This window comes from Polypterus senegalus, chromosome 12 (genome assembly GCF_016835505.1).
Source record: "Polypterus senegalus isolate Bchr_013 chromosome 12, ASM1683550v1, whole genome shotgun sequence".
NCBI lineage: Eukaryota > Metazoa > Chordata > Cladistia > Polypteriformes > Polypteridae > Polypterus > Polypterus senegalus.
The window spans coordinates 57,616,161-57,643,328 of NC_053165.1; the positions used below are offsets into that span (position 1 = coordinate 57,616,161).

Here is a 27,168-nt window from a genome sequence, read left to right on the forward strand (position 1 = left end):
GTAAAACAAAAAGTTTTCCTGAAAATAAGTAATCTCTGTATGTTGTTATCCCCAGTCACTGTAGTTTTCAAATAAGCCTTAGTATAAGGTTACTATTCTGACAATGTTACCTAAGTGGAGATTGTGTGTTCTTCTCGTGTCTGAATTGGTTTCATTCAGGTGCTCTGATTTCCTCCCACGGTTCAAGGACGGGCAGGTTAAGTGGACTGACATTTATAAATTGGCCCTGGTGTGTGTTCACCCTGTGATGTGGTGGCAGCTTGTCCAGGGATTGTTCCTCTCTTCCACCTTATGCTTGCTAGGATAGGCGCCATCTGCCCTGTGACCCTGCTCTGGAAACTGGGGTAATGGGAAAATGAACGGGTGGCAGACTTTTAGAACTTTAGAAATTGTATGCATTTCAAATATATTTTCCCTTTTTAAACTATTTTAAGATGATTAGAAAAAAGATTTACTTTTGCTGAGATATTGAAACTCATGCAAATATTGTTTTATTCATTGCTAGAAATCATCATACTAGCCCATATTTTCTTGGTAAAGTAAGGCAGGTAAATATTTATGCAAATATTTTTTAGATTCATGGAATATGAGAGCAGAGATTTATGACACAGCTGTAATTTGAAAGGGAAGCCCATTTGATGTAATCCACCCACCATGTAAAAGGTGTAGTTTTATTGCTAAAAGGTGTTACATGTTGTGACTTAGGAGCACACCCATTTTTCATGTGAGTAAAATGTATGGATTCACTTTTCAATATTTGTTTTTTTTGGGAGAAAAAAACTAAATTTTTGCACATAACAAAGAACCTGTAATTTCTTGTGCTGTGAATTTCCCAGTTGGCATGGTCCTAAATAAATTAATTGTAAATCTTTACATAAACCGTAGCTTCTCTACAAGATAATTTGAGGTTCATGTAACCAGCAGGAGCTTTTCCTCCCTAAGAATCTGTTATTTTAAAATTTCAGTCCATCCTTGCAGCAGTAAATTCCTTTCTCTCTACACTCCTGCCTACAGTGTCTACCTAAGGCACAGGAAGAAAGTTCTTGTAAGTAGTTTTTAAAGCCGGTGTGACAGATAGGGGGAGCTATAGCTCACTTGAGCCCCTGTCCACAACTCCAGACCCCAGGTAAAAGTCCAATAATCGACTTTATTAAATCGCCACAGTGCACAAAGCACCCTCTCCTCCACAATACTCAATAATCAAAAACACGATAATCCAATCTTCCAACTCCCAGACGCGTTGCCACCCTTCCACCCAGCTCAGCTCGCCGCCTTTATATTCCTATGGCCCTTTTCTGTTTTGTCAGGAGACCCCTGTTTTATTTTAGAAGTCTCCTGTTTCATCTGGATCTCTCTTTTGGAAGAAAAGAGCCCTTTTACTGTCTGCATCCCTTTTTTTTTATAAATTACCATTGGCGGCGTCTTTAGGTCCGCCTCGCTCCGTGAGTCAGCACCTTCTAGCTGGCCCGGATCGATCGGCCCTTCCTCCAACCACTTGGTTAACGATTCAGCCTCTCTTGTAGGGCACGCCGTGTATTGGCACCCGCTATTCATTAGAAGCGGGCCCGGATTACACTGCGTCCCTATTACTTTCTTTACGGTACCGTCAGCCATTTCCCGACCCTCCTTACCTTTTTCCGTGGTGAGCGGTACTTTGCTCGCCTCCCCCTTCCCCTTCCCCTTCGGAAAGTTCAAGTTTGTTACTTCGGGCTCGAAGGTGCAAACAGCGGGATGTGGACCTCCTCCTTCCCAGAAAGCACCAGGTTTGCTGCCATGTCCCTCGTCAGCTACCGTCATGCGGAAGTCTTCTCCCAGGTGTTCTGGCTTAGATAGGAGCGTGCCATCGTCTTCGGGGAAGTCTTCTTTTCCCTGTGGAGCCTCCAGGTTATCATCTCCGAGGTATATGCACGGAACAAAGTGAGTTGTTATAAATGGGTTATCAATAACGTTCCCGGCACGTACCTCAGAGTGATCGTTGGTCCCTGGAGGTTTCTCCGGACTTGTAAGGCCACTCCGTGACTCCTCCCGAGCGTCGGCCATTACACACAAGGCTCTCCCGCTGGCGTTGTCGCTCTGCTTGCCCTTCCTCTTCCCCATTCCGGACTTGGAAGTTTCGGGTTCTGGTGATGCTGTGGTGAGTCCTGACGCCATTGTCTTCTCAGGGTTCACTGTCCACAGAAAATTTATGTTTAGGTCTTCCTCAATAGACATTGGAGTATCCTGCCAACTCCGCCACTGTGACAGAAGTGTAGGGCACAAAGGAATCTTCAGTCCTCCCTGCAGCTCCATCTTGCGGCCCCTGTGGTATCCAGCAGGGCTGAGGATAAAAACTACAAAGTCCATGACTCCCTGATGGTCTTCGGGGCACCTACATACTGCAGGGAGGGCTCCATCTGGCGGCCTGGGGGTATTGGCCGGGATGACAAGCCGGCCAAAGATCACACTGGCTTTTACTGTCTTTAAATGCAAGTGCTAATCTGTTTTGTCACCAGCAGCTCTTTGTCCATTGCAGTCTCTAATTTCTTTGCTTCTTTGATGCTTGACTGCTATCCTGATTTGGTCAGGAACTATGCAAGTGTGAGGCCACAGCATATGCCCTTCAGCTACCTACCTGTAAATAAATCACTTTGAATTACTATTTTAATTAAGCTACCCATTGTTTAAATCAAAGTAACTTTTGCCAGTCCAACAAACTTCAGATTATTGTGAATTTCTCCTTGGGATTAATAAAGTATCTATCTCTCTATCTCTCTATCTCTCTATCTATCTATCAAATGTTTATTCAACAATTTGAACAAAAAATAAACATAAATGATGAACAGTTACAGACAACTTCAGAGAAGGGTGACAGCAAACAATTATAAAAGCCTAGGTTTGTTGCCGTGGCAAGAGTCCGATAATCTCCCTTATTATATGGTTTATCTCAGTTTAGCTTGAAGTATTGCATCAAAAGATTTGAACCTGCTTTTGACAGAAAACATAATTGTTACCTCAGAATGAATTTTGCCAGTAATTGCAACATTTGTGTCTACCTTCACCCCAAATTAACTAATAACTTTCAGAACCTTGAGTTTCAATTTCGGAAAAGTGAAATTTGACACAGTGATTTGCAAATACACACTGTTGAATTGTGAAATGAACTACAATGCCATTCTGACATTCCACAAGAAAAAAATGTGCTTTATTTTTGTATATATTTCATTTCAATGTTAAACATTTTTGGTCCTTTTGTCAACTTCCAAGGGGGCATGGGTTATATGTAATGGTAAATCTCATTCAGTTTACATGGTAAAGTAAACCATATATACAAACAGTTTGTTAAAGCTTGTAATTTTTTTCTAAATCAGCTTTAAAAACTTGATATTTGGTTACATTTTCTAAGCTTTGCATTTGTTGATAGATTCAAAAATTCTGTATTCTTTGTTACTGTCCTGAGTATCCTTTGCTTAAAGTGTATTTATTGATGGTCTATGTTTTAATGGACTATTCTCTAAAAACTAATGGGTATGCATTTGAAATACAGCAGATTACCAGTGTTTAAGAGTAAAGGTGGAGATTAAGTTTGCAAACAATAGTGTGATATTTTTCACATTTGCACTTTTAATAGTGTTGTTGTAATTATTGTCTTTTTCATTGTACATATTCTAGAACTCATTTGATCAGTACTGACTGTATTTTTTTTTAAGGTAGCTGCACATCTCGCAAAGGATTCAATGGAGCCTGTTCAATTCATGAATACAATGGAGGATTTTCAGGACAAAATGTGCGCTTTAAGATGACCTCTGTCTGTGGACATGTCATGACTCTGGATTTTATAGGTACTGTGATATAAGTTTTAGATGTTAACAAAAAGACACATTTTTAAATTTATTTACAAATTTATATTTACTTTTTTAATTCCAAAGGAAAGTATAATAATTGGGATAAAGTAGACCCTGCTGAGCTTTTCAGCAAAGCACCAACAGAAAAGAAAGAAGCCAATCCCAAGTTAAACATGGTCAAGTTTTTGCAGGTAATTTTTTAAACTAGTAATTTAAAATTTTTAGTATCAATTTGGACTGTACATTTGAATAATAATGCATTATCTCCAGTAATTTAGGGGTGTGCAATCTAAAATAATATTGCTTAATATTTATAAAGATTAATATAAAGATGTAATATTATCCTCTGTGCACAATGAATATCATGATTTAAAACAATTATCCCCTGACAAAGCACTTCACATAATGACTTACAAATACTGCATATTGTATGTCTAAGTTCATTGCATGTTTTTGAATGCAAAATTAATTTTATAAAAGATCTATGCTTAATAAAATAATTAAAAAAACAAAAATGAACAATCTAAGAAACAAAACAGATATACTACCATATTGTTTTAAGCAATTTAAAATTTGTACATGCATGCAAGTTTTCAAAATGAGATTTTGTTCTGTTTCAGAAAATAATCGTTAATTCTGACGGCAAGTGGTTCCACCTCAGTAACAGGTGCATTAAATTGGGAGATCAAATGTTCTGTTTTTTGTCTGTTGCATTTCATCAGATTTAGTCAGAAAAAACATACTTATGCAGAGATTTCCATGTGTGCTTTCTAACAGATTTAAGTATGTTTCTTTTTTATACTTGATTTGACTGTAAATATGTTTTATGTCAGTGGAAAAGGGACCTGCATCACAGCCACATTATTAACATATGAGACAATTAAACATTTGATTTATTTCAAAGATAAATGTGTCTTTACTTCTATAGGCTGAAGCAAGAGGATGTGACTATGTTGTTCTGTGGCTGGACTGTGACAAAGAGGGTGAAAACATTTGTTTTGAGGTATGGTACATGGCAGTTCATTTTGTTTCTGTAACTGTTGTTTAAATTTGCGGAAGTAGTTTCATAAGCCAGAAATGCAAAATTGACTTTTGCTAAACTAGGAATCATTACAGTTATGAGAAACTCTATTTGATAATGCAGATTTTTTTTTAGTTCAAGAAATATTGTTACATAACAATATATAATAAACATTTTGTATAAGTGTACCTGTATGTCATTAAATACACTTGTTGAATATAACTTACTTACAGGTTCTTGAAGCCATCATGCCTGTCTTGAATAAATCATATGCAAATGAGAAGACAATTTTTCGTGCTAAATTTAGCTCTATCACTGATACAGACATCTGCAATGCAATGAATCGACTTGGTGAGCCAAATCGTAATGAAGCATTGTCTGTTGATGCCCGGCAGGAATTGGATTTGCGCATTGGCTGTGCTTTCACAAGGTAAATGGACCAGAAGAATACTTTCTGAAGTTTCAAGAATTTTGAGTGTCCTTCAATTTGACAAACTTGAAGCAGATAAAAATACTTAAATTTTCAGCTTTTAACTTTTTTGATTAGTTCACACACATTTTTCTTTCTACTTCAAGCACACATTTGGAACTGTACTAACATCTGAAAAATATGTGACACCACTGTGTAACACAGTAGAACATGTCATATGTGCACATCATTTACCACAAGCAAGATACTCATTTTTTGGTCGGACGGCTTCTATTTTCATTAATGAACTGGACAAGATTCTGTACAACAAAATATAGTGTTGCTTTCTTTTCAAACACAGGATGGTCTGTGCAGTTCTTGTTTCAGCTAGAAAAGCTTGCTGGAAGGAGGGGCTTCAATGTCTAAACTTAAGGCTTGCTTAACAGCAGATGTTTTATTGGTATATCATGACAGGGTGAATCGCATAGCTGAAGCTGTCAATGAGAACTTCATCTGTTTCATTTGCCTGTCACAAGAATGTTAAGAATAAATGTCTGGAAATACTCCCTTGTAAATTGTGAAACACATCACACACAGTTGCATTTGTCCTGGTGCTAGAATTTTAAACCAAACCACTCCAGTTTATCTGGTTTGTCAGGTTCATGCAAGAGTTGTAGTATTCACACACATCTCCCAATCAAAAGCATTAAAAGAATAAGTGCTTAATCCTTTGCCAATGCTGTGTCTGATCTTGTGAAAAATGTAAATCCAGTTTGAGTTGCAGCTTCAAAAAAAAAAAAAACAAGTGTGGGAATTGAGAGTTAGATAAATTATTTGGTGGTGGTTAAATAACATGGAATTTTTTCCTGTATTGGTTTTGTAAAACTTTAATGATTTATAGTGAAATGTTATATGCCACATGCAGGCCCATCAAATTTTACCACACAAACTTGGAAATATTCCACTGAGTACATATTTTTAATACAATACTTTTAGATCTTAATTGGTTCAAGTGATTGCCATGCTGTACTCAAATCACCTCAGTCCGGAATGAGACAAGGAGCTGCACTATGAAGACAGAGCTCCACATTTCTTGGGCCAATGCCATGGCCAGCAAGGATGGCTTCCCTTAACATAAGAAACAACAAATTATTTTAAGTAAGAAACAGTGGTTCAGTTGCCTTTTCTGATTCATCTAACAAGATTACAGCGAGGCATCAGAAATTGAGAAATGATGGAAATGATTAAAATTTAAAAGAATGAAGTTTATGTTACATACAGTATAAGATTTTTTAATGTATTAGAAATGTACCTCCTTTTAAAAGATGACTAAGAAAAAAATAAAGTCACTAATAACTAGTGGGAGGATCGCCAATCTTGGAAATGTGTAATGATTTTTAACTAACATACCAGAAGTTAATTTTCACAGATGGGCTGCAAATAAATCAACACAAATACTGAGATGTTACCGCTTAATTTAGGATGAGCTTGTGAAGCAAATGACTCATCAAATTTATAAGTCATTTAGTAACATTCTGCAAAGCATATTCTTGCTCCCATATTTCTTGCCTCTTTCAAGGGTGCTGGTGTAAAGTAAATGAGTTGATTATTGTCTCAATAAGCCGTTTGTGAATTGTAAAGGTATTGTAAGTAGATGCTGAATATTTGGTTAGAGAATTGTTTATCCTCTAATCTCCGAATTCCTGGAACTGTTAGTCTTGCTTTAATATGTAATAAACAGACTGTGTATAGATCCACTGAGGAGTGGATAGGACATTTCTCATTAATTGGTTTTTGCGTTATATGAGACATCAAAAGACATAGTAACACCATTAATTTAAAATAGTGACGCAGTAGAATCCCCATCAGTTGGCTAGCATTAAATTATGTAATATAATTCATTACATTGTTTGATTATTTTTTATACAACTGAAAGTTTAAAAACCGCATTTATGTTATTGCATTATTTGAATATAACCTGGGTGTAGTTATTGGCAGTTTATTTTTGTGCTTTTTAGAACAATTCCTGAGAGTACTTAGGTGACTAAGAAACAAACCTAAGCGTTAGCCTGGCTTTAAAGTTTGAAAAGGTGGGAATAAAAAAAGAGTAAAGAGAGCCTGAGATGAGTAAGCAAGTGTATTTTGGCCTGCTCTGACAGGATACACCTCTTCAGTTTTTAATGGAAAAAGTTTTGAGGGACCTACCGTAATCCTGCACTTTGAAATTGTCAAGGGAATCAATAAATTGGATTCAGCAGCACACTTCAATTTGAAGAGCGAGTCAAATACTTGGGAAATTGTCTCCTTTTGTTTGGTAAATGTCTTAAGCCTTTGTGTTGTAAAGTGGTTTTTGCAGAATTTTGCTGTATTTGATGAATTCTACAAAATCCAGTGAACTGCATTGTTTGGTTGCAGTACTTTAGATGCTCTTTTTTCCAAACAGTTTTGACAGCACAATCTGCTTTGGGATGAGGATTTATTTCAACCCCCAATCACTAGAATGGTAAGCCTGGTTGAGTCTTAGTATGCTTCTTACCATGTATTGCATAATAGTGGAACTTTATTCTGACAGCAGAGTTATATTAGCAGAACATCATGGCAGGGTGGTATTCTTGAGTCAAGTGTACTCATGTGCTTGTAAGTACTCCCAACTTGTTGGAGAGAAGTACTTTGATGGAAAAGTTTTTAACAAGACTATGGGTGGCTTCTGAAAGTGATCAGAATAAAAAGAAAAATAGACTGTGCCTAGAAGAATATCTTAAGTGTGGTTTTACAGTTATTTCTGATAATAAACTGCAGTGTGTAGTTTATAGTGAAGTGCTTATCACAAGAAAGTACGAAGCCGTCAAAATTACTTAAGACTTTTCAAAGCAAAACATCCAAATGAAAAAGACAAGTCTTTAGAATTCTATGAACAATAACAAGAAATCTTCAAAAAGAACAAGCAAATTTTATCCAGTGTTTACAAAAAGCCATTATTAGCAAGTTATCAAATTGCGATACACATTTCAAAAGTCCGTAAGCCACAGGCAAATGGCAAAGATCTGATTTTTGCTAACAGCTCTTCACTTGGTCCAAATAATGATTGAAGAGAAAGACATTGACAAGCTCAAGACTATAAATCTCTCGGAAAATTCAATTAAAAAAAGAGTATGCAAGAATATGCAATAAGATTAGGCAAGAATATTAATGAATAAGTAACAAAGAAAAACAAATTGATGTGATCTTATAAAACAGATAATTAGTAGAATAGTATTGTTCTTATATACTGTAAATACAATATTCTTATATTGATAAAGTGTCATTTTCTCTGTGACAATAATGGCTGTTTGGTGGGGTCTGAAAAGTGTTGTTGAGGAGAATTACTGTTGACCTCCTTTGCTCATCAAGGTGAGACTCAAAATGTGTTGATTGACGTGTACTTTTCAAACCTATTCCACTTTCTGTGTTTTATTTATAGGTTTCAGACAAAATATTTCCAAGGAAAATATGGTAATCTGGATAGCTCTTTGATTTCATTTGGACCTTGTCAGACTCCAACTCTAGGTTTTTGTGTAGAACGCCATGACAAAATTCAGTCTTTCAAACCTGAGCCATATTGGATAATTCAAGCAAAGGTTGGTAGAAATGAGTGAGTACTATTTTAGACAGTGTTAGCTAGTGCACCTTTTCTAGGTAATTACTGTATTAATAGATTGCTTACAATACAATTTTCTGCAGGTGTCTAAAGGAAAAGAGGTAGCGCTGACCCTAGATTGGGACAGGGTGAGGGTTTTTGACAGGGAAGTCGGGCAGATGTTCCTTAATATTGTCAAAACTGCAAGAGAAGCCAAGGTAAGACTATTTAGAGCTTGTCAGTGCATGAGAATATCCCTATTTTTGCTGTGGAATGTTAATACTTGTCTGTGTCACTTAATCTCATTAAATGCCAAAGCCTACCTAATTTGCAGCAGAGTTTGATCACTCAAATGACTCTGTAGTTAAGCATTAATATGTGGAAAAGCATTTGAAGTTCAATAGTGGCAGTTACAATTAAGAAGCACCATTTGGATATATTTATATTAGTATTAATTCAATTACAATTTCAGAATATACAAACAATACATACAAATGGATTATCATGCCTAATTTTATTATGCCTTTTTTTTTAAGAATTAGTTTGGATTAATTGATTAAGGGAATGTTCAAAACCACTTACAGTAACTACAATCTACAAGTCTGTATCAGAGGCATCTGGGTATATTCTTTCTGGATACCTATCAAATAATAAGATTGTTGTAAATTTATAAGAGCAGTAGTAGACTGCACACAGTTTTATTTTGTTATTTAAGATTAAAAAACAGGGAGCTGAACCTTGCACATTGTATATTTTGCTTTTGCTGCTTTGTTTTTTAAGGTTTACCTTACTGGTTTCAGTGTGTATTTACCTTAACCTGCATTTTGACTTCAGATCATGAGGTGGCCTTAATCTGCTTGGCTACAGATCTCCCCAAACTTAGTCTCCTAAACCAGACATCCTTGACTTAAGCATGTCAAGCATAAGTGAAAAATTCCTAAATTAAAGCACAAGCCATATAATAATTTAGTGCAGAATTTGATGATCCATCTTAGGTTACTAAAAACTGATCCTTTGCTTTCTCATCATGTATTTTTTTTCTTCCCTATTCCTGCAAATGGTTAAAAATGTACAGTTTTGAAATTGGTCAATCAAATTGTAGATGTAAACACCATTGAGATGGTCTAGCATGATCCAAAAAGACTTCATGGTCAAAAACCCTCAAGTCCCTCAGTTGAAGCGGTTTTACAAGTGCTGTTAGGGACTGATAATTAATTATAGGACATGTCAAGCTGTAGTTATTACTGCTAAAAGTGGCAAAACTGCACCATGATATTTAGATCAAGGTTACAATTTATCATTTACACAATATTGCTACATTTTTTTTTCCTTGAACTCTTGGGCCTAGTATTAAGTTTTAGCTGAAGGTCTCATTATATGCTATATGAAAAAAATGCAGTAATGTAAAAACTAGGGAATGAAATTACTTTTTGCACTTTAATATGTTACCTTTTTGTTTCTGAACTTATTTACTATTTATTTAAGTACCTATTTAGGTATTTATTTATTTAAAGAGCTTCTGTAAAAAGCTAAATATACCCCTGGGGACAAATACAGATCTGTCAACTGTATACTATCTAAAGAAATATTATTTGTGCAATAGGAACATAGACCTGTTCTAATCAATCTGTATCCTTGATAACTGATCTGCATTCAGTAACAGACATGCAGCTCTAGCTTTTCCTGCACAAGCAGAAAAAAAATTCACGATTTGCCTTTTTTGGCATAACAGGCTCTTAACAACAACATTTATTTATATAGCACATTTTCATACAAACAATTTAGCTCAAAGTGCTTTACATGATGAAGAAAGAGAAAAAAGACAAAATAAATAAGAATTAAAATTAGGGAGCACTAATTAACATAGAATAAAATAAGGTCCGATGGTCCGGTCTGCAGGGGTTCCAGGCCACGAGACCACCCAGCCCCCTCTAGACATTTTACCTAACATAAATGACCTCAGTCCAGTCCTTATTGTATTCAGGGTTCTCATAGAATAATTTGATGATGACAGTCATGTGGACTTCTGTCCTTTAATCCATCAATGTAGGGATATCGCGGTGCTTTGACTAGGTGGTGGTGTTGCAGATTGCCACCACAGAAAACCAGAAAAAGAAAAGAAGAGAAAGTAGGGGTTAGTACGGATTTTGGAGCCACCATGAATAATAATAATTAATTGAATATACAGAGCATCAGGATTAAACTAAGATGAAGCTATGAGAAAGCCATATTAAAGTAATGTGTTTTCAGCAGTTTTTTTTTAAGTGCTCCACTGTATTAGCCTGGCGAATTCCTTTTGGCAAGCTGTTCCAGATTTTAGGTGCATAACAGAAGGCCGGCGCGCCACTTTTAAGTTTAGCTCTTGGAATTCTAAGTAGACATTCATTTGAAGATCTAAGGTTATGATTTGGAGTGTAAGGTGTAAGACATTCCAAAATATAAGATGGAACAAGATTATTTAAGGCTTTGTACACCATAAGCAGTATTTTAAAGTCATTTCTAAATGACACAGGTAACCAGTCTAGTGACATAAAAACTGGGATGATGAGCTCGGATTTTCTTTTCCTAGTTAGGATTCTAGCAGCTGCATTCTGCACTCGTTGCAAACGATTTATGTCTTTTTTGGGTAGTCCTGAGAGGAGTGCGTTACAGTAATCTAGCCGACTGAAAACAAAAGCGTGAACTAATTTTTCAGCATCTTGGAAAGTTTTAAGAGGTCTAACATTTGCTATATTTCTTAAGTAAAAAAATGCTGTCCTAGTAATCTGATTAATATGTGATTTAAAATTCAGGTCAGTGTCCCCTAAATTATTTACCTCCGACTTGACTTTTAATCTTAATGCATCAAGTTTATTTCTAATAACCTCATTATATCCATTATTGCCAATCACTAAAATTGCTGTTAACCTACTGTATATGGTGCTGAAATGAATAATGAGATAAATAAGTGATGCCTCAATATACACAATGAGGGCTGCAATGGACAATTTTGATAATCTATTAATCTGCTGATTATTTTGTTGGACTTTGAAATTTAAAGATTTATGAAATCATTTTAATTTGAAATTAAAAAGTGCATAATATGGATCTTTTCACCAAAGAAAAACTGGTTTGTATAAAATTTTCACTGTTTAAGGCAAACTTCTAGGAATGAAAAAACAGTAGTGGTGTATTATGATGCTCATTACAGACTTTTTTGTACTTTTTTAGGTCTGGATTCAGAAACCGTTCTTAATGTGTTATGGTACCAACCTTGTTGTTCTGCTGTCAAAAGTATTAAGTGTTTAAGTATTCTTTTGACTGCTTAAAGTTATATTTGGAAGCTAAATTAGACAACAATATCATTTTTTCAGGTTGAATCTGTAATCAAAAAGGAGAAGGCAAAGCAGAGACCACTGGCACTGAACACTGTGGAAATGCTACGTGTTGCAAGCTCAGCTCTTGGTGTGTACTGTAGATATTTCTGTTAACATAATAAACATACTTAACATGGTCCTAAATATTAAATCACTGAAGTAATTTCCCACTTCAAACCTAGCTAGAAGTTATCATTCTCTTTGTCCAAATTAATTAATCTCTGTTGTATTGTTCTAAGGTGGTTTTAAATGAATGAAACAAAGCAGTCCCCTCAGGAATAGCACTGTAAAGAAGAAAGCAAAGCTAATGCTTCTGTTTCTGAGACTGTTTTACCCTCTAGATGAAGAAATAAAACTAAGTGCCTAATTATTGTTCTCTGTACCCGTGGCAATAATGACACTATAAATGCATGACCCTATGATCCAAAATTTGCATGTCCACATATTTTTGCATGTTTTATTTGTATTTATTTTTGAAGTTGTTTAAATTTAAAAAGGTATAGTTTTCCTGTTTTTGTGTTGGTTATATTTTTATTGATGGGTATGGATATCGGGGGAGTTTCTTTTGATATGGGATTTTAGTTTTTATTCATGCATTTCAACATATTTGATTAAGATTGTTCTTGCATTTTGTACATGTATTAGTTTATTCCACTTCTAAATAAATAAGACCAAATGCTAAGGTTCTGGATGAAATTTAGTTGGATACTGCAGTACAGATTGCAGTATACACACATGTTCTAATGTACCAGATAACTTTTTAACGTACAAAAAATAAGCTATTATCCTTTTTTCTTTTAGACTAGGTTTTTTGCTGATAAATATGTCTTAAATTATATATTTGATAAATATGTTAGTTTTTAACTAAAAGGTCTGTTTTCATTTTTGAGTTTATACTAGTAGCCCTTTAATCTTATAACATACAGCCTTACCCTTGTAACACAAACAAATATTGTAGTTAACTCATTGCAGGATAATTAATTGCAAATATGTTAAAAGGTCATAAATATAAATATACTTCCAGAGCGAGCACTAACTTAAATGGCTTAACATTTGTGTCACTATTTTCCAACATGATGCTTCCTTATCCTTATAGGAATGGGCCCTCAACACACCATGCAAGTAGCAGAGCGACTCTACACACAAGGTTATATTAGCTACCCAAGAACAGAAACCACCCATTACCCAGAGAACTTTGATCTGAAAGCTGCTTTGAGGCAACAAGCTAACAATCCTTTTTGGTCTGAATCGGTAAGATGCATAAATACTTTTTCGCCACATTTTTCCTTTTCTTTTGCCATAAAGAATTGAAACATGATTGTTGAACATGGATTCTGATTTTTTTTTTTTTTTTTTTTGTGCTTTAGGTATTTCAATTACAGTATTAAGTTAATAACAGTATAAATACATTTTTTTTTTTGTACATGTTAAACTGCATATGGTGCTCTAGCTTGCAGAGAGTATACACCATGTGATACATGGCATAAAATAATAAAATATATGTCCAAAAAGGTGTCTTCCTTTTGGTTAATGGACAATATATATACGAAAACAATTTTTTGGCAAAGTTGCCTTCGAGCCCAGCATCAGAGTTGCCTTATTTGTAAATTTTGCCAATTCTCTTTATCTGCATGTTTTTCCTCCAGGTACTCTGTTTTCCTTCCCTTTTCCAAAAATATATTGTGTGTGTTTGTGTGGTTATTGGTGATTCCACATTGTCACAAGTGTGAATCTATATCTATATATATATATATATATATATATATATATATATATATATATAATATTCACTAAGGCAAGACACCCATGGTAAGGCAAGACACCCATGGAAAGCACGCCAGAAGGGGCGTGGATTCACTAAGCCGCTGACAAGTAAGACACCTATGGCACACACAGGTAGGAGCCACGCCCCTACCAGTTTTCAGTCACGGACAATTGTGTTGGTTCGTTCTGTGCATTGTTACAATGTTGCTTTTCTTGCTGATTTATTACATTACCGATTTTTCAAATGTTAATTTTCTCCCTGTGCTTAAAAATCATTAAAAAACCGGCTTAATTATGTGGTGTATGGTACGCTGCAGGTTGGCTAATGTGTGCATATTTGTGTCCTGTGATGGGTTGCATCCTGCGTTTTCCCCACAGTTCCTGGAATTTTATGTAATGTTTTCTTTGCAAAAAGTTTACATACCATGTTGTAGTTTGTCCTATAGGGGGTGTGGCAGAGCCCCAAACCCAAGATAGAAGTCCCAGGTTCAAATAAATATTTTTTATTTGATGAAATGGTATATACACTCTCCCTTCCGGATTCAACATCAGCCAGCTGCATTACTTCCGGCGTTAATATCAAAGCAGACTACTAAATGTCAGGAGATTAAAAGGAAAGGGCTGCAAACTCGGATAGTGGCCTTACTATAAAGTTCTTTCACCGGATAGCTAAGATCCATTTAGATCGGTTTTCTGCATTGGAGGAAAATGTATGAAAACTAAATACCTTGTTGTACTTACTGGAACCACGACATAAAGGTATGCAACAATGTTCAGCTGTAGAGCTATCTCTGTGCTGAAACTTAAACTTCTTTTTCTTGGGAACATCCTTGCCACTAAACAAAAATCACAACTGCAGTATGGACCATGGGAGACACGTCAGCGCTACCCTGTGCGTATGGTGAAGTTAAGCACAAACAAAATTCTTTCTCTTATTCCTTCCAATTTGCTCCTCCCCAGGCAAGCATTGTCCTTCTCCTCTTGCAACTTGCCTGGGTGAGGCTGAGCGGCTTCCTTTATACCAAACCCAGGAATACTTAAGTGTGACCACATGGCAACCAGGAAGCACTTCTGAGTCGGGTGGAACCACAATTGAAAAAACGAATGCTGCTTCCTCCAGCTCCACCTGGTAGCTCCCAAGTAATCTTGTAGGGCCACCCATTGTAACTACCACTCCCATGCAGCCTTGCAGGTGTTGAGATGGGAGATCCACCAGAGGAAAGATACCACTTATCTCACTGGGGGAACACATGTCCCTGGGAGGCTGTTCAAATGTGTGTGTGTGTGTGTATGTATATATATATATATATATATATATATATATATATATATATATATATATATATATATATATATATATATATATACATAAAGTGCATAGGTTATTACTTGAAATTCAGTAAATGTGTGAAGTTACTTATTCTTTAGATGGACCTTGTTTTATGTGAGATTTTATTATCTTATAGGTGAAAGCTTTGCTTTCTGAAGGCATAAATCGTCCCAGAAAAGGCAATGATGCTGGAGACCATCCACCTATAACCCCCATGAGATCTGCTACTGAAAGTGAGCTAGGTATGAGATATTTTATTTTGTACACAGGTTACTTAATGTTACTGGACTTGATCTGCCTATCATTATTGTTTGTGAACTTGTTCTTTTATTACATAAAATTGTAACTTGAGTTTTACATTCTTAATAAAATATAGCACTTCTGAATTAATCATGCTTAATTTTAGCACGTGAAATTAGTATGAACAAATGCAGTGTGACATATTAATAAAAGGAGCTATACAACAAGCAACACAACTGCAGATTCATTCTCTTGACACTGTTTTACTGATAAGATCACCTGACATTCCAATTCAAATATTTCCTATCACACAGAATAAATTTACATTAAACATTACTTTTGTGATAGTGTGTCACTCTAGTACTTACAGCAGATTTAGAAAATATTTACACCCCGTCACTTTCTGCACATTGATTTAATTTTACATAGATAAATCATCAATTTATATTGTGCATAATAACCCATAATGACAAAGTGAAGGCATTATTTTACGGAAACCAGTTTTGCGTAAGTAGAAACTTATTGTTAGGAAATGTTTTATGACTGTTCTATTAAAGACTGCATTCTACATTGTCTTCTATTGACTGTTACTTTAGATTTGAATGTTTTGTCAAATCTGTTGATACTGTATGCTGAACAGTAAGGCTTGTTTCTGTCACAGCTTCAAGGACCTGAGTTCAATTGTAGGCTCGGCCACTCTCTATGTGGAGTGTGTATTTTCTCCCCATGTCTGTAGAATTTCTTTGTATACTCGTTTTTCCTTCCACATCCTAAAAATGAACATTTTAGGCTAATTAGCAACTTTAAATGAGGCTGTTATAAGCTAGCCTGTTTGTTTTGTGCTTTCCTGCTTAATGGAGTAGCATCTTATCCATTGTAGTTGGGTTACTACATTATGCATGATGGTGTTTTGCTTCGTGTTTCTTTGTAATGGAAAAAGTGGGTTCAGAAAATAAATGGATGGACGAATGTTTTAAAATTAGAAAAAAAAATTTCTGAATGTGACTTTGGTGGTTACTTTATTCCTGTAATATTCTGAGTTTTCCCAGTGTTGTTCTGGGGAACTACAAGTTTCTTTAAATGTATTTCTTTTTTTGGCACCATTGTATTTTTTAGGAAGTGATGGCTGGAGACTGTATGAGTATATAACAAGGCATTTCATAGCAACTGTGAGTTATGATTGCAAGTACCTCCAAACCAGTATTGCCTTCAGTATTAGTAGTGAGAATTTCACCTGCACCGGAAAGACGTTGCTATCTTCAGGTAACAATTTATTATTTTTGTCCTCATGCAGTCCATTTGTATGACTTTGCTAAATGGGGGTGATATAGATGAAATGAACAGATCATCTGTGTGCACATCACACACAGCTGTTGAGCCATCAGTAAGCACAAAAACCTAATGTTACACTAGAGATAGAGACTGGAACATTATTCAGTTCTCCTTGAAGAAACTCTAGCATGATTAATAGTAAGTCTTTTAGTAATAGTAATAGTCTTTTCAAAATGAACATTATTTTGAGTTTTATGGACATCTTTTTTATTATTTTTGTTACATTTAATAGTTTTTATTGTTTTTTAGAATGGGTCACAGTGAATAGCAACTGCTAAAACAAGTATTTGTTACAGGTTTCACAGAGGTCATGCCGTGGCAGAGCATAGCAAAGGAGGAGAGCCTTCCAAGCTGTGAAAGAGGGGAGGTATTTGTACTAGATGAAGTGAAGCTTTTGGAAAAGCAAACTAATCCTCCAGATTATTTGACAGAGGCAGAGCTAATATCATTAATGGAGAAACATGGAATTGGTAAGAAAGTCCAAATTAGTTTTGCCAGTGTTAAACAGTCCTAAATGGTACTGACAAGACAGTTTTAGTCTTAAAACATACATATCAGTAGGGAATAAATAAAATGTGACTGCTTATTGCAAGTAATGGATTTTTTTACAGTTGGTTAACAAAGCATTTTATCCATTTGCTACATTTGTATTATACTTGTAATTGTTACTTTAATGTGAGTTTATTAAATATTAGATTAAGCTATTGTAAATGTAATAGATTGTATGTGAAGTTGTGTCATATTACACATACTGAGAAACATTGTTCTGCAGAATCCAACAGTGTCTATATTTTGGCCATATTTGTTACAAAGCAAGATTTTGCACAAGCAGTTGACTTTTTATTTTAATACTAACTACATTACCTGTTGATTACAGGTAATATAATACATTTTAAAATATTTGATATCTCTTACCTAACATGTACCATCAGTGTTCTTCCTACACTTTTCATTGGTATCCCCTTGGCCTCTCTTGTCTCTTTTCTCAGACTGTCATTTCGAGGCATTATGTTGTTCACCTACACTATGCTTTATAACTACCACCAGTGGTAGATGCGCCCCCACCTGCTTGAAGAAAACATTCATATTCTTGTGAATACTTTCCCTATTTGAAGGCAACTTTCAGTATTCCTCCTAATCTTTTTTGGCATCCTCATGTTCGTAAACCTTCCTTGCCTAGTGTTTCCTGCCTCAGTTAAATTTGACTAAGCAATCGCAATGAAATTGACCAATCGGACCTAAGCCAGAATGGCCAAAGAGATGGTCAGAGGTACCAGACACACACACAGACATTAGTATTTTTATATAGATAGATACAATTTTTGCATTTTGCCTTTTTTTCCCCATCACAGGATACTTTTAAATTGGATACATAATTTCTCAGACCCTTTATTTCCTAAACTTCCAGAGGTGGCCGAAGGAGCTTACAAATAAACATTTTGACAAATGTATACAATTTAAATTGTGGTGCCTAAACAAGTTGCCAAATCACATATCACTCAATATTCTATACTCTATACCTTGAGGGTAAGTTTTTAAAAAATCCATCTTTCAACCTATTTATTTATTTCCAGGTACTGATGCCAGCATCCCAGTACATATTAACAATATCTGCCAGAGGAATTATGTAACTGTTGAAAGTGGGCGTAGGTTGAAACCAACCAACCTGGGGATTGTTCTTGTCCATGGCTATTATAAAATAGGTAAGTAAACAATAGATTTGATAACAGAAGAGACGCAAGAAATGTCCTAAGAATGTAAACTGGCCACACCCAAGTATTCAGCATGGATGTTTTAAAAATATACATTCCTTTGAATTCTGTAACCCTTTAAGTCACACTTCCATTATAACATGTGACATTAATTGTGTGTTTCGTTCAACTTGACATTCAAGCTTATGCTTGTAGAATGCTGCTCTTTACTTTATGATGCTTGTAATGTAAGAAACAGCAATATTTGTGATCCTGTTGTAATTTGGGTGATTATTATTATTAGACATTACTAAGCAGTTATTGTGGCAGTCAGGATTAGGATCTTTTTAGATGTACATTCAGTCTAGGAAAAGGCTATTTCTGCTGTATTAGAATTGCACAATGAAGGTAGAAAGGTTTCCCCTTTTTACACGGTGTTTTTGTAATAGTTATAAGACTTGGGACAAATCTGTACCTCTGAGGTCAAATACCCTTGGTTTTAACTTTACAACCACTTGACGTAATCACAGATATATTGCCAGCTGAATTCATTGTATTTTTTGCAGTGGTATAAATATTTTTTTTTCTATTAATAACTTGTAATTTCATTCCATAATTTTCTGGATGTGACTTCTGTCTTTTTGAAATGTGGTCAGCCTATCACTCTGTCTATTATGGTCTGTTTTTTTAGAGTCCGTCCTTTTAACACAAACACTTCTCCAATTTATTTGAAACTGTAGATCCTTGTTTTCTGCATGTTTTAAAAATATTACTTTTTTATTGTGCTGTATGAAATCAAAAAATGAAAATATAAAATGTGATGAATACTATAGCATGTTCTGTATGCTTGTCTTCAATGTGCTGATAAACATTTAAAATTCAGGAACACTGTGAGAATAATTAGTAAGAAGAAAATGCAGAACAGCTTCCTGTATCTTTCTATACCCAATATAATGCAAGAACATAGAGGTACTTCTAAAATACTTTTTCTTTTCGAATCAAGCCTAAAATGAAAGGTAATATAAATTAATAAAGGAAAATAACAATGAATCAAAACTAATTAAATTACAGACAGATTGTTAATCCTTGTGAGTTTAGATTGTCTACAAGGCCTCTCGTTAATTAAACTGCAGATATGTGAGGTTCATTGTTTTTGCAAAGTCGTCTTCTTCAAATATGCTGTTCTAAGAAAAAGAAGTTTTACTTAAGAATACTTGAATTCTAGGTAGCAAGCTGAAGCTTGCTTGGCATGTGCTGCTTTAAGTATGTGAGCAGCGATTAAAAGTACAATGAGTGGATCGTTATGCTTGAATGGAAAATTACATCTTAAAATGCCTGCTTATTTTGATTACTGATATAATGGACCTTGGCCTCCTTGTGAACTTTTTCTAAGAACATTTGTTTTCCTAGGTAAATCTTATAGCATTTCCCAAAGCTTATGTATTGCTTCAACATCCCTAGATGTCTTAGATAAACATTCCTTCCAGTGCCTACATGATATAGGGAATTTCTTCATATGTTTTCTTCCTTTGAAATTATTTTATGGGGAATTTAATTTGTGATTGATTTAGTATTTTCCTTATCTTGTGTTTCTTTGCTTCGTATTTTTGTTTTCTTTGTAAATCTCCTTTATATGGTGTGGCATCAGGCATCTTAAGAAATATGACTAAGTGAGAAAGATTGCTATATTTCTTGCCTTCTCAGATGCGGAATTGGTGCTGCCCACTATCCGAAGTGCAGTAGAGAAACAGTTGAATCTGATTGCTCAGGGAAAGGCCAACTTTAAGCAAGTCCTGCAGTTTACTCTTGACATCTTTAAGAGAAAATTTCATTATTTTGTGGATTCTATTGCAGGTAAACACCTTCTCTTTGGCCATCACTGATTTCTTTTTCCCTTGTGTTGTACAAGTGCATAAAGTGAGCCACATTATTGGTTACCGGATTATCTGTATTTACAAGGACAATTCTTATTGATTTTAAGGAAATTATCTGTTTAATGGAAATATATTGGTTTTACATTTGTAGAAGCTTAATGCTAATCATATTACAAAAATCAAGATGAAGGATAAAAAAATATATTTTTAAAATCAACAGAAACATGCATCTGGTTAAATTTTGGCATATGTAAGTTTAGGCATAAATCATCCACAAGTTACAAAGTTATCTTGAGATGTTTGATAATTGTGCACAATATTTTATGTGTTTTGTATCTCAGAAAATACAAGTTAAAGTTGAACCTAAGATAAAGCCAGTTGGGTGAGTCGAATTCCAACTTGTGCAGTAATATTGGTCAGACTGCAGAGGCAGCAATGGGATGGAAGTTATTATGTTTGCATTATATGGGTTTGACATGAGACTAAATTAAACCATTGGGTAGGGCTTTTGAGATGCACTGGAAGAGAAAACAGGACTTTCAGCATGCAATAACAGGTGCATATGCAACTGTAAATCTGGGCTTTAATCGGGGAAGATGTTTGTGATCTCACCCTGCTTGTCATTCATTTTGCCTTTTGCTATGATGTCCTACTAACAGGTGGTGTGTAGGGCTGAACACGATACATTCACGCTTTATTTCATCATTTGCAATGTTTATTTTTGTGGTAAAATTCACCTATGCCACAGTGAACTGCATGGAGCATAACATATTTACCCACCATTGTCTGTGAACAGCTTGTGCAGTGCTCCCCCATTTACAAGATGTGTAAAACCTTTTAGCAGCAGTGTAAAATAAAAGGGTCAGTGTGTGAAACCTCTGTGTAGAGTGCATTGCCGCTGTTTTCAGTAATAAATTATTGGCTAGTTTTGCATCTTTAAGGAGAATGGTACATTCTCTAACATTTATGCTTTGTTACCTGCACTGTTACCAGCAGTCCTTGACCTTTATAAATTTGATATGTAAATGAAATGTCCTTTAATATCTTGTATCATCACTTGAAAATATTTACTGCTTCTTTCACTTTCCTTAGGGTTGGATGAATTGATGGAGGTCTCCTTTTCTCCGATTGCTGCAACAGGAAAGCCACTCTCACGATGTGGAAAGTGTCACCGTTTCATGAAATACATCCAGGTGAGCACTTGCAAACATATTTTAGCTTAATTTCATTGTCTAAAGAAAATATTATATCTGTTATAAATCTGGAGGGCCTTCAGAAAATTCACTTAATACTAGTTGTGTAGTTCCAGAAAGCCTTACATACTTCGCAGATAGCAGGGTGTGAAATTCCAACAAAATCCATGATTTTTTGCGTATGAAGCAGCATGACTTAGGGTGAGAGAGAAATGATTTTATTGAGACTTCATGGCAACTTTATCTTTCCCTTGCTTGTTTGTGTTTTCAAGGAAATTTGATCAGGTTCTGATAGAGAGAAAAATTCAAGTGAAATGCGTTTGTAGGAAAACTTGGTGATCTTTAAACTTGGAGTATAATTTACTTATAAGCTTCCCCATATTTCTATTTATACTATCATACAGAAAGTTCAGCTAATAAATAAATTAATAAAATTTGTACTAAGCAGCTTGAAATTATTACAGTATGGGAGATTTGAAGATGTTCTTCTTTAATCTTGCACCCATTTTTAGATTTTATGAATGTAGAAGGTTTAATTCTAACAGAGATTTTTCCCAGCAATATTTTGCATAACATAATGTCCTTGCACAACTCAGTAAATGTCATGTCATTCCCAGAAGCTGTGTAAAATGCTTCTCATGGCAAATTTAATATATTTGTTTTAAAAATGTCTTGATGCAAGTATGTATGACTATCTGACATATCATGGGTGATTTTTATTATATTTATAATATTTATATATATATATATTATATATAATATTTTATAATATTTCAAAAAAGTCACAATATTTTATTTCTTCTTATACTACTAGAAACACCATATATTGCCAATCATCTTTTTTTTTTTTTTTTTTGTTTTTGAGCAGGCCAAGCCCAGCAGGCTACACTGTTCTCATTGTGATGAAACATACAGTTTGCCACAAAATGGAGCAATAAAGCTTTTCAAGGAACTGCGCTGTCCATTGGATGAATTTGAGCTAGTACTGTGGTCATCTGGATCAAGGGGCAAAAGTTATCCACTGTGTCCATACTGTTACAGCAATCCACCCTTCAGAGACATGAAGAAAGGTAGCAATTTCAGCCTATACCAGCTTTTTAAATAAATTTATGCAGTAGAAGGTATTTGTTTATTATGATTTTATTACAGTTTACAGAGACTGTCAGAAAAAAATACTTCAAAACATTGATCTGAGGTTAAAATGAATCTTAAGTTTGTAACACCCTATTTTATTCTCGGGGTGTAACAATTGATGGCTGTGTGTTAAGTTTAATATTTTAACCAGTTCTGATACAATTTAAACCAGTCACATCCTTTGAGGGTCTTTTCTATGACAAAGGTGTACATTTACTATTGCCTGTATACATTATACTGTAAAAACACCCTGCTTTATCCTTTGAGTGCAACAATTGATGGCTCTGTTTTATGTTTAGTATTTTACAAAGTTCTGACACAATTTAAACAGTCACATCCATTGATGGTCTTTTCTTTGGCAAAAATACATTTATTACTGTCGATTCCTGTTAATCGGACCACATCGGGACACGATCATTTTGGTCCTAATACCCGGCTGGTCCGATTACATGAACATGCCCTATACATGTGCAACCAAGACGGGACGTGCTATAAGTAATATATTAAAATGTCATTATGACTTTTATTGTGCTGCACACGCGTATGGCGAATGTACAAACAAGAACTACGTACATGTACAGTTGCTTACAACATTGTTTATTGAAAAAGAAATCTACAAATTCTTTGAAACGATCTACTTGACACTCAGCATGCGAAGCACAATAAAAAAGGTTACATTACCAAATTCCTGTCAACGTTTGAAGAACTTGTCTAGTGTGATCTGACACATTCTGTTGACGCACTGCACTTGAACAAAATCACCACAAACATCTAACGCATCAATGGGACTGCCTTCATTTCCCTCCTGCATGAAATAGCAGCACAAAGTTTCAGTGCATTTCCTGGCATCCTGTATTGTCACTTGCACTAACTCATTAGGGTCATCATCATCATCACTTTCCTGGTCTTCCACTTTACGCTTACATCCGCTTTCCGAGGGTGACTTGTGGCTTCTTTTTCTTATTCTCTGTCACGTTTTTTGATCCGATTAAACGGAATTTTGGTTCAAATAAGCGAACAATATTAGGCTTATGTAATATCTGTTTCGGTTCTTTAGAATTCAGTCTGAATATGCGGCTGGTCCGATTAACCGGTGGTCCAATTAACTGGAATCGACTGTATTACCTGTATATGTTACATAGTGAAATAAGCCTGATGTTCTTCATTATGTCCACAAGGTGGCAGCAGTAGTTTTTTTTTTTTTAAATAAAATTACAAATCATTTTTCGCCCTGGTAAAGTTACATGTTCATATACAGGTGCCAGTCATAAAATTAGAATATAATGACAAAGTTGATTTATTTCAGTAATTCCATTCAAAAAGTGAAACTTGTATATTAGATTCATTCATTACACCCAGACTGATGTATTTCAAATGTTTATTTCTTTTAATTTTGATGATTATAACTGACAACTAATGAAAGTCCCAAATTCAGTATCTTGGAAAATTAGAATATTGTGAAAAGGTTCAATTTTGAAGACAACTGGTGTCACACTATAATCAGCTAATTAACTCAAAACACCTGCAAAAGCCTTTAAATGGTCTCTCAGTCTAGTTCTGTAGGCTACACAATCATGGGGAAGACTGCTGACTTGACAGTTGTCCAAAAGACGACCATTGACACCTTGCACAAGGAGGGCAAGACACAAAAGGTCATTGCTAAAGAGGCTGGCTGTTCACAGAGCTCTGTGTCCAAGCACATTAATAGAGAGGCGAAGGGAAGGACAAGATGTGGTAGAAAAAAGTGTACAAGCAATAGGGATAACCGCACCCTGGAGAGGATTGTGAAACAAAACCCATTCAAAACTGTGGGGGAGATTCACAAAGAGTGGACTGCAGCTGGAGTCAGTGCTTCAAGAACCACCACGCACAGACGTATGCAAGACATGGGTTTCAGCTGTCGCATTCCTTGTGTCAAGCCACTCTTGAACAAGAGAAAGCATCAGAAGCGTCTTGTCTGGGCTAAAGACAAAACTGCTGCTGAGTGGTCCAAAGTTATGTTCTCTGATGCAAGTAAATTTTGCATTTCCATTGGAAATCAAGGTCCCAGATTCTAGAGGAAGAGAGGAGAGGCACATAATCTACGTTGCTTGAGGTCCAGTGTAAAATTTCCACAGTCAGTGATGGTTTGGGGTGCCATGTCATCTGCTGGTGTTGGTCCATTGTGTTTTCTGAGGTCCAAGGTCAACACAGCCGTCTACCAGGAAGTTTTAGAGCACTTCATGCTTCCTGCTGCTGATGAACTTTATGGAGATTTCATTTTCCAACAGGACCTGGCACCTGCACACAGTGCCAAAACTACCAGTACCTGGTTTAAGGACCATGGTATCCCTGTTCTTGATTGGCCAGCAAACTCGCCTGACCTTAACCCCATAGAAAATCTATGGGGTATTGTGAAGAGGAAGATGCAATACGCCAGACCCAACAATTCAGAAGAGCTAAAGGCCACTATCAAAGCAACATGGGCTCTCATAACACCTGAGCAGTGCCATAGACTGATCGACTCCATGTCACGCCACATTGCTGCAGTAATCCAGGCCAAAGGAGCCCCAACTAAATATTGAGTGCTGTACATGCTCATACTTTTCATGTTAATACCTTTCAGTTGGCCAACATTTCTAAAAATCCTTTTTTTGTATTGGTCTTAATTGATATTCTAATTTTCCGAGATACTGAATTTGGGACTTTCATTAGTTGTCAGTTGTAATCATCAAAATTAAAAGAAATAAACATTTGAAATACATCAGTCTGTGTGTAATGAATGAATCTAATATACAAGTTTCACTTCTTGAATGGAATTACTGAAATAAATCAACTTTGTCATGCTATTCTAATTTTATGACCGGCACCTGTATACATGTACTTGTATATATTCTGTTTTCATGGACAGAATATCTTAGTGATATGTAATATTGCATTTGGACATACCAATATACTTTGGCACAATCACAGTGAATAGGCAAAGAATAAAATACAAGAATATAGTGGCCTGACTATAGTATCATGTAATGCCAGGATGTAATGGCTGTCCTTTTTAGAAAACTGGACTATTGTTTAAAGATCTTTTTCGTATCTGCTTTAATTAACTTAAATTTAACTAGGCTCAGTTAATTTATAAGTGAGCCCCAGGATTCTGTGTTATTGAGTTAGGCTGTGTTTACCACCAAAAGGGCTAACATCCATTCATTATCCAAAAATCTATTTGTGCTGCCCTGTTCCCTCCCATAATATCAGGTTATCCATAGATCTGGACATACTAATTTTTACAAGAATTCATTTATTATGATTTGTATCTAATTACTGCAGATATACTGAGCAGTGAAACACTTGATGCACTTCATCTTGTCCACAAGGTTGCAGCAAATTGATTTTTTTAGGGCATTAAATGCCAAATCCCTTTATGTGGAACTTTGTAATTAAAAACTATTTTTCAAAACTGATTCTACTGTTTTATAGCTCAAAAAATCACTTTGAGAAGATAAGGAAGTTGTTATGGCAAGCAATTTTCTGTCAGGTTTCTCATAAAATGCTTAGTAATTTTAAGATTGATCTCTTGACGCCTTTGCTTTAAGTTGTTTGTAATGCCTGCAGTAATTCCTGCTTCTTTTTACGTGTACATAAATGTTTTACATTTTTTGTTCCTCATTGATATTTTTCAGGTATGGGGTGCAATGAATGCACACATCCCACATGCCAGCATTCTCTAAACAATTTGGGAATTGGACAGTGTGTGGAATGTGAGCATGGAGTGATGACTTTTGACACCACTTCTGGTCCCAAGTGGAAAATGGCCTGCAACAAGTGTAATGTGGTGGTACACTTTTTTGAGAATGCCCACAAGGTACGTGTGTCTTCAGACTGTTGCGAATCCTGTGAAGCCTCGTTAGTCATAGTTGACTTCAATAAAGCAAAGTCGCCTCTCCCAGGCGATGAGACCCAGCACACAGGTTGTGTCTTCTGTGACCCAGTCTTCCAGGACCTGGTCGAACTGAAGCATGCTGCTATGAAGCACCCCATGCACAGGGGAGGACAAGGTCGGCGGCAAGGACGAGGACGTGGGAGAGGGCGACGACCAGGTGGAAGAGGTGGTTTGAAGAAGCCCAAAGATAAAATGGCTGCTTTAGCCGCTTACTTTGTGTAGGATATTCTGTTATAAATAAATCAGGATTGACTGAGTCAGTACGATTTTCTTTTTTTTAATGATACTTGAATCTAAATATACAGTATGTTAACACACACGGAGTAGCTTGGTGACACTCTGCCCATATCATCTATTTGAATTGAAACTTGTTAAAGTGCCCTCCTAGATTTTCTACAATATTAAAATGTGGATTTAAATACTGTATTTCCAAAAACATAAAAGCTACTAGTACTTTGAACTAAAGAG

At 35.6% G+C, this 27,168-nt stretch overlaps 1 protein-coding gene across 2 annotated transcripts in view; it reads left to right on the forward strand.

Annotated features, from left to right (window-relative positions):
- Window positions 1-26,963, forward strand: part of top3b (DNA topoisomerase III beta) — a 40,453-nt gene extending 13,490 nt beyond the window's left edge. Inside the window, exons 3-18 of one of the 2 annotated variants that reach the window (XM_039771556.1) lie at window positions 3,687-3,818; window positions 3,906-4,012; window positions 4,750-4,824; window positions 5,076-5,272; window positions 8,712-8,868; window positions 8,972-9,085; window positions 12,221-12,311; window positions 13,320-13,474; window positions 15,454-15,559; window positions 16,674-16,820; window positions 17,186-17,359; window positions 18,464-18,592; window positions 20,285-20,434; window positions 21,547-21,647; window positions 22,516-22,717; window positions 26,441-26,963. In XM_039771556.1, coding sequence (XP_039627490.1) covers window positions 3,687-3,818; window positions 3,906-4,012; window positions 4,750-4,824; window positions 5,076-5,272; window positions 8,712-8,868; window positions 8,972-9,085; window positions 12,221-12,311; window positions 13,320-13,474; window positions 15,454-15,559; window positions 16,674-16,820; window positions 17,186-17,359; window positions 18,464-18,592; window positions 20,285-20,434; window positions 21,547-21,647; window positions 22,516-22,717; window positions 26,441-26,922 — 2,519 coding nt within the window. In that variant the 3' untranslated portion in view covers window positions 26,923-26,963. The remainder of the gene's footprint in view (window positions 1-3,686; window positions 3,819-3,905; window positions 4,013-4,749; window positions 4,825-5,075; window positions 5,273-8,711; window positions 8,869-8,971; window positions 9,086-12,220; window positions 12,312-13,319; window positions 13,475-15,453; window positions 15,560-16,673; window positions 16,821-17,185; window positions 17,360-18,463; window positions 18,593-20,284; window positions 20,435-21,546; window positions 21,648-22,515; window positions 22,718-26,440) is intronic. The other variant, XM_039771557.1, reaches the window with a different exon arrangement.
- Window positions 26,964-27,168: the final 205 nt, after the last annotated feature.